Source organism: Marmota flaviventris, chromosome 11 (assembly GCF_047511675.1).
Source record: "Marmota flaviventris isolate mMarFla1 chromosome 11, mMarFla1.hap1, whole genome shotgun sequence".
NCBI classification, from domain to species: domain Eukaryota; kingdom Metazoa; phylum Chordata; class Mammalia; order Rodentia; family Sciuridae; genus Marmota; species Marmota flaviventris.
In genome coordinates, this window is record NC_092508.1 from 93,909,981 (window position 1) to 93,923,792 (window position 13,812).

A 13,812-nucleotide genomic window follows, 5' to 3' on the forward strand; every position below is an offset into this window, starting at 1 on the left:
TCATTGAGTTGCTGAGACTGGCCTCAAATGTGCAATCAGCCTCCCATGGACCACCACACGTGGCACAAAGGCATTTATAAAACATCTTTATTGAAATATGATTCATATACCACATAACTTACCCATTTCAAATATATAATTCAATGGGTTCTAGTATATTCATATGGATGTGCAATAATTACCACAGTAAATGTTTTAGAACATTTTCATTACCTCACAAGGAACACCATTACCCCCAAAGGAGGAGTGCAACCTCTGTGCCCTTTAGCTGTCCCCAGCTATCCTTTCCCCCAAACTCTCCACCTCATGCCTATTAATCTAATTTTTGTCTCTAGTTTTTCCTCTTCTGGGGTTTAATATAAATGGAATTGTATGTGGTCTTTTGCATTTGGCTTCTTTCACATAGCATAATGTTTTCAAGATTCGTCCACGTTGTAGTACTTATCAATACTTTTTTTTCAGGCTTTGATGTTTTATTAGAACAAAATTTCAACAAAAAGTGGCTTTTAGTTACATAATTTAATTTGTGTGGGGATGTGTAACCTATTTAGTCCCAAGAAAAGAAAAAGAAAGAAAAGCCTTTTTGTTTCACATTCCTAAAAATGTGAAATGGTAAATAAACCCTCCCTTACCTATTCCTTAATTAAATATACAAACAACTTCAAAAACACAATTTAAAGTGGTTTAATCTTGAAGTGTAACCCAATGAGACTGAAAACTGCACATTTCAAGACCTGTACCAAATAGTAAAATACTTGAAGGCCATCAGGATCCTTTGACTGATTTACCTCAATAAGAGAGCCTATTTTTGATGTGGTAAAAGAAATGTGTTCATCTCTAATGTCACCCTGTCAGGAGGAGACCACAGGGCATCATCTTCTTTTGTGATATCACTGTCATCAATAATTCTTTTCAGTTCTTCCATTACAGTACTATGTACATATACCTCTTTCCTGATCATGACATCATTTTTGTAATTGCTGTTTTTGGCATATCTAGGTTTTCCATCCGGCTGAAATTCGAACTCTAGAAATTCATGTCCAAACTTGCCCTTGTGCTCTACATAGTAGCATAGATAGAAATCACTAGCCATAGCCATTTTTGTGTCCCAGAAGCCTGTCGAAAGCTTGGCCAACATGCCACCCAGCACCTATTAGTCTCTACTTTTTATAGCCAAATGATATTCCATTGTATGGATAAACCACATTTTATTTATCTACCATTGATGGAAATTTTGTTTTCAACTTCTGATGACTATAAATCACTATGAATAATGTTGCTATAAATGCCTGTGTACAGGTTTCTGTGTGGACATACATTTTCAGTCCTCTTAAATACCATACCTATGACTGGAATTCCTTGGTTATAAGGTAACTCTATATTAAATCATTTGACAAACTACTAGATGGTTTTTCAAAGTGGTTATACAATTTACATTTTTAGTAAGACAAACAGCAGTATGAAGGCTCCTAGTTCTCCGTATCTTTGCCAACACTTGTTGTTATCTGAATTTTTTATGCTAGCCACTCTAGTTGGTTTCATTCAAAGACATCTGGAAATGGAAAGACCTGTGAGAAGGCCATTCCATTCATTCAGGCAATGAAGCATGGCAGTCTGTCCTGCATTGGCAGGTAGAAAAGACAGATAAAAGTAAACAGTAACCTGGAGTAATACTTGATTTATGGCGCACTGTTCATTCCCATGTCTAATCAATGTCTATGTCCTGTCAATTCAGCTTCCTAAATGCCCCTAGATTATATCCACAACCACTCCATTTCCATGACTGGCTCCCTTTCTCAGTTGTGTTATCTTTCCATGAGCCGCTGTCAAGGTATACTCACAGGATCTCCCAGTTATGTTCTTCCCCATATCAAAACTAGTTGAGCATTCAAAGTGATTTTCTAAAACACTGATCTTACCATGTTTTTTCTAATAAAAATCTTGCATTATCTCCCATTTCTCTGAACACACACCTTTCACTCCTCACTGGGGTTGGTAAAGCCTTTCAGGATTTAGGGTTTTTTTTTTACTGTCTTCATTCACATCTCCTTCCTTCCTTCTTGCCTGAGCTCCATCAGTATGTAATTTCTTCTACAGTTTGAATGTTACTTTTTCTCTTATTCACAGTCCTTTATTCACATTGTTTCCTTTGCTTGAAACAATCTTTCTTCTGGTCTTTGTCTGGTTAAATGAGTCTAATTCCTGGAGTCTCAATTTAAATATCACTTCCTTCCACATTCTTCCTGGGCTTCCTAAGATAGCTCAATTGGTTTCTTCTAGGTGTACCCCAGTTCTGCCTCCTCTATTTGCCTCTATCATTACAATTATGTGTTGTAATTGCCTTTTCCCCACATTTTTATGGGTGCATTGTAATTGTATATAATGGTGGAATTTGTTGTTACATTCATACATGCACACAATATAACAATATAATTTGGCCAGTGTTACTTCCAAGCACCTGCAATTTCTTTCTTTCTCTCTCTCTCTCTCTCTTTTTTTTTTTTTGAAATTTTAAAATTTGTTCTAATTAGTTATACATGACAGCATAATGCATTTCATTTCTGCAATTTCCTTTTTATCTGCCTTTGTTCATCACTAAACTGTGAATTCATTGAAGGCTGGCTACTTGCTCACTGATAGAGGCTCAGCACCAAGGACAGTTCTCAACACACACTGGGCACCTGATTCATATCTGTTGAATAAATTATCAATTAACTTTTTGGAATGCAGATTGGCTTCTCCTAGAAACACTTGAAATAATATTTGCAACATTAAAGCATATATATATGAATATTTGAATTTTATATTCTAAATTATAGACTATTATACAATTTCAATGTGGTGTGTGACTTTAGCATATTATACCTACAGATTTCTAGTGTGACAAAAAAAAAAATAGTATTGGGGTTGTAATTTTATGGCTCAGTGGTAGATCACTTACTTGCCTAGCATGTGTCAGGCACTGGGTTCAATTCTCAGTGCTGCATAAAATAAATAAAATAAAGGTGCATCAACAGCTAAAAATATTTTAAATAGTACCCAAAAAGCATCTATATGACAGAAATTTTTATTTCCCAAACTAAAAAAGGCAAGTAGTAATCATCTGCATCTAAATTAATCTTTTTTCCCCCTTGTAGTGCTGGGAATTGAACCCCAGGCCATATGCATACTAAGCAAGCACTCTACCAATAAGCCACACACCACAACCTGCACACCTCCATTTTTATTTCCTTCTAATTTTCCTTTCTTATTTCATGAATCAGAGCCACACCCAATTCAGATCAGTTTACTACCCAGATCTGAAGATACAGTTGGTACACAAAAATAGAAAATAAAAAATTTTCTTGTGCTACAGGTTATTGGATTTCTTCTGGAAAAGGGAGCAGATATTACCCTTTGCAATTATAGCAACCAAACTGCAGTTCATGTAGGCAACTGTGATATCCAAAGGCAAATCTTGGCAATCAGTGGAATCCAAGATCCCCAAATGAAACTTCTACAAAGTTCGTGGCAAGGTGATCTTGAAAAACTTCAACAGTTACTGGTTAGTTAAACTGATGTTTATTTCAGCCTTTGGGTGGGTATACAAGTGATAAGAGCACAGACCATATATGACTCCTTTTAAAGAAAAACAAGGTATTTTCAAATGCAATTTCAGAAAGTTCATGAAGGGAATATGAGAAAGAAACAGGATCAAATAGGATGCTGAGGTGGAAAACAAGATAATAAAAGAACACAGTCCTCCAGCAGAATGCTAGAAGAAGTCATGCAGCCCACTGGGAAATGATATGCTCCCAGGAAGCCTCCAGAGGACTACTGTCAACTTGCTCAGAGGAGTTCCCTTGACATCATTGCCATTTGTACAGTTGCTGTTTAGATCCCTTTGGACCAGTTGCAGTTATTATCTTTATCCTGAAAAGGGAATCAGCCAGCCTATGTCTTGTATAATATTTAGTTGTGACTAAAGGACTTCAGAGGACATATTTTTAAATGCTGTTTTTTGAGAGTACTAATCTTCTCATTTAGATTTTCTACCTTTAGATTATTTTTCCCAGAGAACTTTATGAAATCATATGCATAACTAAAGGACATTAATTATTGAAACTGGCAATTGTCTGCTCTTGGCATTTACCTTCAAAAATACTTGTCAGGCCCACATGACCTTCCAACTGAAAGAAAATCAATTGCTGCTAGGAAACAGTTTCTTCTAATCCCCTATGGTAAAGATACAAACAGATAAAGAAAGAGTGAAAGATATTCCAGTCATGTACAGGTCAAGGATAGCTAGAACAAAACCAAAGGATACTTTAAATTCTTTTGTTGTACTAAATGATAGTCTGTGATAGTCTAAAATTGCCATGCACCATGGAAGGAGGCTTGGAAATTTTTCTTAAACACAATACATTTTATTTTAATGTTATTCTCAGCAGTTGTAATTGTAATCCAATGTCTGTTTTCATAATCACATTTTTCACCCCTAAAGATTAGCAACCAAGCTTTAAGAAACTAGTGCCTATAACTGGATCTAGAGCTTAATTGACAGATGCTAAATTAATGTGCTTCTGCAAGATTATTCTCAGCTTAAAACTTTCATGTTGGTTCTAACTAATAATAAACATTGATATAAGAGGCAATTTCTTCTCAGAGACAGAAAAAAAATATTAACTAATTAATTCCCACAGCACCCTGCTGAAGTAATATCATTATCTCTATTTTGTCCCTAGAGAAGCTGAGATAGAAACACTGACTATACTGATGGTATAAAGTGAAATAGAGATGGAAATTAGTGAGTTACTTTGATCTATAAAATGAGCAGTTTGGATATTTTGGCCTTTCAGTAGCCAATTCAGTTCTGAATTGTGTCAATAAAATTTTACTTTCATTAGAGCAACCAACACTAAACCCATTGTGTTTGACTATATAAATCTAGTTAAGGAAACTGCCTTATTATTATAAATTATTAATTGTTTCAATAAGTGTTTACCAAATACCTACTATATGTCAGACACTTTGATAAGTGCTTTTTATATTTTGTCTCTAATCATCAAACAACACTGCAAATAAGTTGTTATGATTCCAACTGTATAGCAGAGGATTCTGAAGGTCAGTAAGTATAGGGTTGATAGATTCTGCAAATAAAATACAGGACACCCAGTTAAACTGAATAAACAGTACATAAATTTTTAGTATAAGTGTTTCCCAAATGAAAATTATTCATCATTTAACTGGCATCTCTTATTTTATCAAAGGTTGATTTTATCAACTATTTAACAAGGTATCTGTGATATAATCTGTCAGGGAGGTTGAATAACCAGTGAACAGAAGGAAGGCTGAAACCCAGGTCTGTCTGTCAGGTTTGTGCTCTTCTACCTCTTCAGCTTCCTCTCAGGATAGATTTTTTTTTAGTGTTGATGGACCTTTATTTTAATTATTTACATGTGGTGCTGAGAATTGAACCCAGTGCCTGCAACTGCCCCACCACTGAACTACAACCCCAGCCCTCAGAATAGATTTTGAGAAAGAATAAGGCTGGGGGTGTAATTCAGTTGCAGTTTATGTGCTTACACAAGAGAGGCCTTAGGTTCACTCTTCAGCACCAAAAATAAAAAATAAATAAAATAAAATGAGAAGTTAACCAAGTAATGAAAATACAAAGATTAGTATAAACAGGCATACAGTAAAACACAATAGAAATAAAGCCTCATGTTTTTAAAGGCATCTGAAGAATTTCTGGATATAAATTTCCCAAACCAACATGGCTTGACTCCTCTGATGCTGGCTGTGAGAGATGTGGACCTGTTTGAGAGTCTTGACATGCTAACAGTCTATAGACCTGAGGAAGTCCTATCGGAGCTCCTTAAGCATGGCGCGTGAGTATTAGTGGTCAGTCAGCACTAGTTGAAGAGCATCTATCTTGTTGTTATTTACAGAAATCACATGTAAACATAGACATGCAGATGGTTTTCTCTTATATACATTAAATGCAGATGCATTGTCAAAAAAAACTGACAATTGAAAAGGAATGTACAGATATTACATTATTATAGATATTATATAACTTATATTACAGATATTACATAACTGCCTATTATTCTTAAGATACCCAGCTCTTTGGGGTTTTATTGTTGTTGTGTTTTGTTTTGTTTTGTTTGCTTGTTTGTTTTGAGAGGATTTGGGGGATTGAACCCAGGGGCACATTATCACTGAGCTACATCTCTAGCCCTTTTTATATTTCATTTTGAGACTGGGTCCCAATAATTGCTGAGGCTGGCCTCCAATCCTTCTGTCTCAGCCTTCTGAGTAGATGGGATAACAAGTGTGCACCATGGTGCCCAGCCAGCTCTTCATTTGTTTAAATACTTACTATTTTGGTAGTTACTGGGAATGTCAAATAATTCTTGATCATGCAGATCTCTACCTCCAAGATGTCATTAACGATTTTGAAAAGCATTGTCGATCTATCAAAAGCAATTTATTGTAATGATTTCCAGTTATCTGAAAATAACTATTTACCAAATCCTCTTCTAGAAGTTGGGAGGTTGGCAATTAACTTTAAAAGGGGGAAGGGTTAATAAATAGTCTCTCATGTTAGAATTGCAGTTTCTATGGCTAATACCTAGACATCTTGTCATTGAATGAGAACAGATGGCCCCACTCTTTCTCAGTATTTCATATGAATTTTGTTTTGGAAAAAAAAAAGGAGCTTCAAGAAGAAAAGTATGATCAAGGATATGAATTATAATAAAAGTATCAGCACAATGGAATGAAAATGAAATTTTGAGACTACCTCAGACATTAGTGTTAAGAAATTGGAGTGATTGTTAAAAATGCAGATTACTGAACACCTCACCCAAGATAGTGTCCAACAGGTCTGGATTGGGACTCAGAATACAGAAGATTAAAGACCAGTTGGTGGAGAAACACTACTCTGACAGATGAGAAAACTGAGATTCCAAACAGAGTGACTTGCTTAGAGCTGCATATCAAAGCAGTGGCAGCCTCCAATTCTTGGTCCTATGCTATTTCTTTTGAATTACGACTTTTGCCAGAGAAAAGGCCACAAGAGAATACCGTGTTGGAGCTCATAACTCATTACCCTGTCCATCATGACAAAGAGACTTAAATTAAAAGGTTTTAGGTTGGAAACCATAATCCAACTTGCTCCTTGTCCTAGAATGCAAAGAATAAAGAGAGTTGTTTCCCACCCTATAATTTGTTAATGGGTTCCCTTTGGTTCTCTGGAAGCCAATATCAAAAGCTAGGATTCAGTACAGCATGGAGAGGATAAGAAGATGTTTATACTGTTGCAAAAGGCCCTAATATCAGCCAGTTTAGCCTAATAGCTATGGGACTAAGGAAGGAGAAATGAAATGGCCATGTGCAAAGGGACACTTTAAATATTATGACAAGATGGTTTCACTCAACCATAAGCCTGTGAAAAAATCATAATAGTTTTTGTTTTATTTTATTTTGTTATGCTGGGAATTGAACTGAGGAAACACTCTACCACTGAGCTTTACCCCAGCCCTAGTTTAACGTGTGTGTGTACTAGTTTATTTTCAAAGAGAGATTTTATGCAATTCCACCATTGTGAATGATGGAAGAGCAAGCTGTTAGCATTAGAAAAAAAGCCAGCAATTAACTAAAGCATTGGAAAGGAAAAGATATGAATGCAGCTATTTAGGATGATAAAATAACAGTTTTATGTTTCCTTGATTTATGCACCATTAAATTATAAGAATTTTTGCCCAAAGTTGGAAATGTTCTACAAATCTTAGAATATCTTTAGAATGAGTGTGGGAGTAAGATATAGAGAATATTCCTCCTATTTTAAATCTTGAAAAATCATCACTCTCTGTCACATACATGCATTTCAAAATCATTATTATTATCCTAACTTTGTAATATTACTTTATTTATTTATTTTTTTTTTGGTGGTCGTGCTGGGGATTGAACCCAGGGCTTCACATTTACAGGCAAGTGCTCTACCACAGTACTACTACTGTGTGACATCTCTAGTTCTGTAGGATTGCTTTTTATTTATTTGAGCTCAATGTTTTTCCCTGCCATAATTATTTTCTTTTTCAACAGATTTTACTAAATAATCTTTGATATTGATTTTGTTCTTCCTAGAGATCCTAAACTCTGTGATTCTAGTGGAAAATCAGCAGTACATTATGTATCACAAATAGAAAGTTTGAAGAAACAGCAGTTATTGGACATTCTAATGAATTCTATGCCAAAACCAGGTAAATATTTCTTTTTCACATGCATTATTCTCCAACTAAAAATGCCTGTTAGCAGTCTTTCTTTTTCTACATCTTTTTGATGGATACATTTATATAATGACTCAATTGAGCAGTTACTACAAGGCCCAGAACTTGATGCTCTGAGAAGTGCTAAGAAACAATGTCAAATTGGGAAAGAGATTCCTAGGCAGACATGGGGAGAAAGTGAGAAATCTCATTGGCAGCCTGGAGGCAGAAGATATATTACAAAGAATAAATAAGCAAAATATGGTAAAGAAGTGGAGGGTCTGAGGGCAGGTCACATATTCAATTTTGTTTCAAGGTCAAGATTAACTGGAAGAGTTACTGGAAAAGGTTCATTTCATTGATAGAGAGCCTAGGTTTTTTTTTTTTTTTTGAAAATGTCAGGATAGAAGAAGTGGGATACATAAGAGAGCAATGTCCCTTGGTAACTAGGAGTCTTTGGTGCTCAGAACTCTTTATCAATTCAATGTGGCTTCATGGGGAAGTGAACTTTGAGTAGCTGAGTGCCTTTGTTCTTGGCAACTGTAGAGCAAATATGATTTCCTGCTCAGTGTTAGGGTTACACTTTGCCACTTCGCCTAAAACAAACCAGTGAACCCCGAATGTTTGAAGGGAGAACAGTGGATAACTATTTAACCTCATAATATCTCCTTTTCCACTCACCAAAGAAGAAAGTTGTGTAACCTGTTTTTAAAATTACAGGATGCTCTGCAAGTCCCTGTGTTACTCAGTTTAATTATTAGCCATGTTGTGTTGAGATCATCCTTATTCTCCATGAATGCTCCAGGGCAGTGTGGAGATTCAGAGAAGGAAAAAACAGTATCATCAGAACCAGCATGAAGTCTTCACTATTTTGATCCACATATGGAAGTGTCCCAGGGTGACTAGAATAGATGAAGAACTTTTTTTTTTTTCCAACCACCCACCAGTGGAAGTCCATGCAAGGGATCATCCTTGTGAAAGGTGAAGAACAGATGTTCTTCCTCTGTTCCTAGACCACTGGAAAAGATGACTTCACAACCCTGAACCAAGTGCTGATGGTTTGAATGGTTGAAAAGCTTGTCTTCATATCCTAACACCCCACAGAGGGGTTGCAATGAGGATGTAGAGATTATATGTGAATTGGTTTGCATTATGTTGAACAAAAATCTGACTCTTGGTAACTTTAATTCATAGAATTTAAGGGTCAATAGGTATGCAGGTGTTGATTGATTGAACTTTAACTCAAGTATTTCACTTACTCAAAAACTCAAGGTCCTTGTTTATTTCTTTATCTTTGAATGATAGCAATTGTCACTAAACCCTTTAAAAATTTTTTGTAATCCATTTATTCTACGAATTCCTGTTGTTCCATATCTTTTCCTGTGAAAATTACTGCTAAAGCTTCATTGAGATCCCGGCCCATTACTTTAGGAAAATTTGACAAAACGAAACTGATTTTAAAGGCTAGAACTAGTTCTTCCTGTGAAATTGTTGGAGATGAATCTTATCAAAACACAATATTATGTTTCCTTTTGACAGAAAAACATGCTGAATCATTGCTTGACATTTGTCATGATACAAATTCTTCTCCAACTGATATGATGACAATTACCAAAAATCAAAACATAATCTTGCAAAGCATCAGCAGCAGTGAGGTAAGATACTCCTTTTAAAGAAACAAAATAAAAAAAAAAAAAAAAACAGCCAACTGCACCATCTACCATTTCATCTGTGAGACTTGGATATTTTGTAATAATCATATAATTGTATTTTAATGTAATTCATTAAAAAATGTAAAGCACAATTAGTAAGACACTCTTCTGAGTCTACTGTTAGAGTGGTAATTAGTCAATTCTGAGTCTCATGTATAACTTGTGTGTTGTGTGTCTGTCTGCCTTAGCTTAACAAAGTGGCATAAACTGGGAGGCTTACAAATGATAGAAATTTATTTTTCACAGTTTTGGAGGCTGAAAGGTTAAGATCAGGGTTCCAGCCTGGTTGGGTTCTGGCGAGGGCTGTCTTTCAGCTTGCAGCCTGCCAACTTCTTATGGTATCCTCACATGGCAGAGAGACAGCTAGTGAGCCCTCTGGTATCTCTTTTATAAGAGCATAAATCCATCTTGAGGACTGCATTCTCATGATCTAATTACCTCCCAAGGCTCCACTTCCTAATACCACCACTCCGGCAATTAGAATTTCAAAATATGAATCTTGGTGGGACACAAACATTCAGTCTATCCAAAACTCTGTGTGTGTGTTTAATAACATAAAAGATTGTTGCAGCTGAATCCACACTAAATGCCACATAATTCCATTTATTGTGTCTTCTTCAATTTTTTCAACAATGTTTTATTAGCATAGAAGTATTTCATTGTACCATATTTTTGTAGCTTCCAATTATATTTTTAAGGAATCTGATGGGCTGGAAGTACAACTCAGTAGTAGACTGCTTGCTTAGCATGCACGAAGCCCTGGGTTTGATCCCCAGCTCTGCACCAAAAAAAAAGAAGAAGAAGAAGAAAGAAATCTGGCACCATTCTAATTTCCTATTCTTTGTATATTCGTTTTCTCTCTGTGACTGTATGTCTATCTCTTCTTCTACTCCCTCCCTTCCTCCCTCCCTCCCTCCCTTTCAGCTTTTAGGATCTTCTTACAACCCCAGTATTTTAAAACTTCATAATACTTTAGGGTAACTTTCTTAATCATTATCCTGGGAACTAGATGAACCCTTTAAACTTGAAAATTCATCTTCTTTGGTTCTTGGAAATTTTCATTTTTTTTTTCTTTATTCCCCTTTCATTATTTTTCCCAGCCAGGCATGGTAGTACGCACCTGTAGTCCCAGCACTTGGGAGGCTGAGGTGGGAGAATCACGTAAGCCCAGGAGTTCAAGATGAGCCTGGGTAATAGAGCAAGACCCTGTCTCAAAATACATAAACAAACTTAGTTTTTCCTTTTATTTATTTGTGTTCTCTATTTCAACTGCATTCCCCCTTTTTTTTTCTTTTTGTTGTGTTAACTCTATCTTTTACATTGAAGGTTTTCTTCAAATATCTGGAGACCTTTGACTATTGATTTATATTTAAGGAGACACTAAAACCTGACTAGAAGCTCTCTACCCATGGTGCAGTTTATCTATTGGTGGGCTTCGTTGGGATTGATTTGATAGTGAAATGATTCGAGGAGGGGGGACTAATATATGTCAGTATCTATAGATCTATTCTCTGGGGTCATTAAATATCTTCAGAAAAGGATTTTACAAACTTTTGACTCAGGAATATAAATTGGCTGCAGGCTGTATAGGAGCTGGGTCAGAAAGGAGGACGAATACAGTGTTTCTGCCAATATTCAAACTTAAAGATTCTCTTCTACTTTGAAGCCTTGTTCCCACTCTTCATCATGCATCTTGTCTCTAAGTCCAGACCCTTCCAGTTCAAATAATTCCCAACTAAGTCTTCCTTCCTTCTTTGAAGGTGGAGGTGGAGCAGTGGTATGGTTACATACAGTAAAGTAGAATGTTGGAGACCTCTCTGTTCCTTACACAGACTTTCAACCAAACCATCTTTTTGCAACCTCTTACTAACTCCCAATTTTTGTAGTACCTGGTGCTGCTTACTCCTGAGCTCTGCCATGTGGTACATCATCTTCTTTCTCATTGATATCTCATCTGCAGACAACTAGGTTTTAACCTAGTTAATTACCTATTGCTTACTGCCAAATCCTGTTCACTTTCTGACCTCTTATATGATAACTTGGGTTTGGCAATGTATTCCACCATGTTGCATTTAATCTAAGAAACCACCTATTATAAAATAAAATATCATCAAATATACCACAAAAAAATGACAAAATTGTGACCATGTGACTATAATGATTGTGGCATTTTGTTTTGTTTTGTTTTCAGTACTGAGGGTGGGGCTAGGGCCTTGCACATGCTAGACAAGGACTTTACCACTGAGCTACACCCCCAGCCCTGACTATGACAGTTGTAAGATGTCTGATTTCAAAGATGTTAAAATGCAAAGTATGCATCATATATTGATAGAAGCTAATTTGAAGAAAGAAGCTCAACAGTTTTTTTTGTTTGTTTGTTTTTACATAAATGTGTAAAAGTAATTCAGTGGAGAAAAGACAGTTTTTGAATGATGCAGGAATAATTGAACATCAATATGCAAAAATATGTACCTCAATTTAAAACTCATACTTTATAAAAATTAACTCAAAGTGGTCGTAAATCTAAGAAGAATTCTTAGGCATAAGACCAAATTTATGTTCCATAAAAGAATAAATTGGTTTTTATCAAAATTTTAAACTTCTGTTTGTTAAAAGATTAAAGGATTTAGAAATGCATGTCAAGTCTTCTTACTGACTGAAAGAAAATATTTGTGAGTCACATATCCAGAATATATAAAGAATTCTCTAAATCCAACAGTAAGAAATCAATCCATCCAATTAGAAAATGAGCAAAAGATTTAGACAATTTATACTAATAATAAATAAATACAAGAAGAAGTGTTCATTGATCATGAGATGGACACAAACTAAGGCCACAGCAGATGCTACTACACACTTATTAGAATGGTTGAAATAAAAAATACTGACAGTACCAAATAGACCAATAGAAAGGGGGCAAAATTCTTGATCAGACATATAGCAAAAGAAGACATCTAAAGGCCAATAAAACACATCAGCTTTTACTCATTGGATAAATGTAATGTTTAACCACATTGTGATAATATTACACATGTACCACAATGGTTAAAAATTTTAAAGTTGTAAAATACCAAGTGTTGGCAATTATGTACAGCAACTGGAATTCTTATGCAGTGCTGCTGAGAGAATGAATTGTTGGAATCATTTTGGAACAAGCTGTTTGTTGGTGTCTATTAAAAATGAACATATGCATACTCTATGAACCAGCAATTCCACTTGTATGTGCATATCCAGTAGAAATATATACACATTCACAAAAGATACATACTATAATGATAGAGTGGCACTAATCATAATAGCCCCCAAATGGAAACTACCCAAATACTATAAACAATAGAAAGGATAAATAAATTATGGCATATTCACACAGTGGAAAACTATACACAAATGAAAATGAATTATTTTACATGGCATGCAACAATATAGAGGAACCTCAGAAATACATTGCTTAACAAAAAAATCAGACATAAAAGAGTAAATACTAGATGATTTCATCTATATAAAACACAAAGGAGGCATAATAAATTAATGGTGGTAAATTCAGGATGAGATTGTGTAAAAAAGTGCTTTGGTTAAAAAAAGTGCTTTGTTTAAAAAATAAGTGCTTTTGTGATGTTGATAGTGTTCTTTTACTTGATTGGAGTTCTGGTTACATGAGTATTTTCAGTTTATAAAAATTCATGAATCTATACCCTCATGATATGTGCACTATTCTGAACATAATGTTATGCTTACAAGTAATGCCTTCAAACATCTGACAAAAGAATAGGATTTTCAAAATAGGATTTTATACCCAAACTAGCAATTAAATATTAGAGATGAATAAGGCATTTTCTTCAGACACA

The 13,812-nt window shown here is 35.2% G+C and overlaps 1 protein-coding gene and 1 pseudogene across 5 annotated transcripts in view; one reads left to right on the top strand and one right to left on the bottom strand.

Annotated features, from left to right (window-relative positions):
- Positions 1-674: 674 nt before the first annotated feature.
- LOC114093870 (protein mago nashi homolog 2 pseudogene) lies at positions 675-1,099 on the bottom strand (annotated as a pseudogene).
- Positions 1,100-8,212: 7,113 nt separating this feature from the next.
- Map3k19 (mitogen-activated protein kinase kinase kinase 19) overlaps positions 8,213-13,812 on the top strand; it is a 37,379-nt gene continuing 31,779 nt past the window's right edge. For 4 of the 5 annotated variants that reach the window (XM_027936821.1, XM_027936823.1, XM_027936822.1 and 1 more), the window contains exons 1-2: positions 8,228-8,249; positions 9,795-9,910. In XM_027936821.1, the coding sequence (XP_027792622.1) occupies positions 8,228-8,249; positions 9,795-9,910 (138 nt within the window). Of the gene's footprint in view, positions 8,250-9,794; positions 9,911-13,812 lie in introns of all 5 variants that reach the window. The other variant, XM_027936818.3, reaches the window with a different exon arrangement.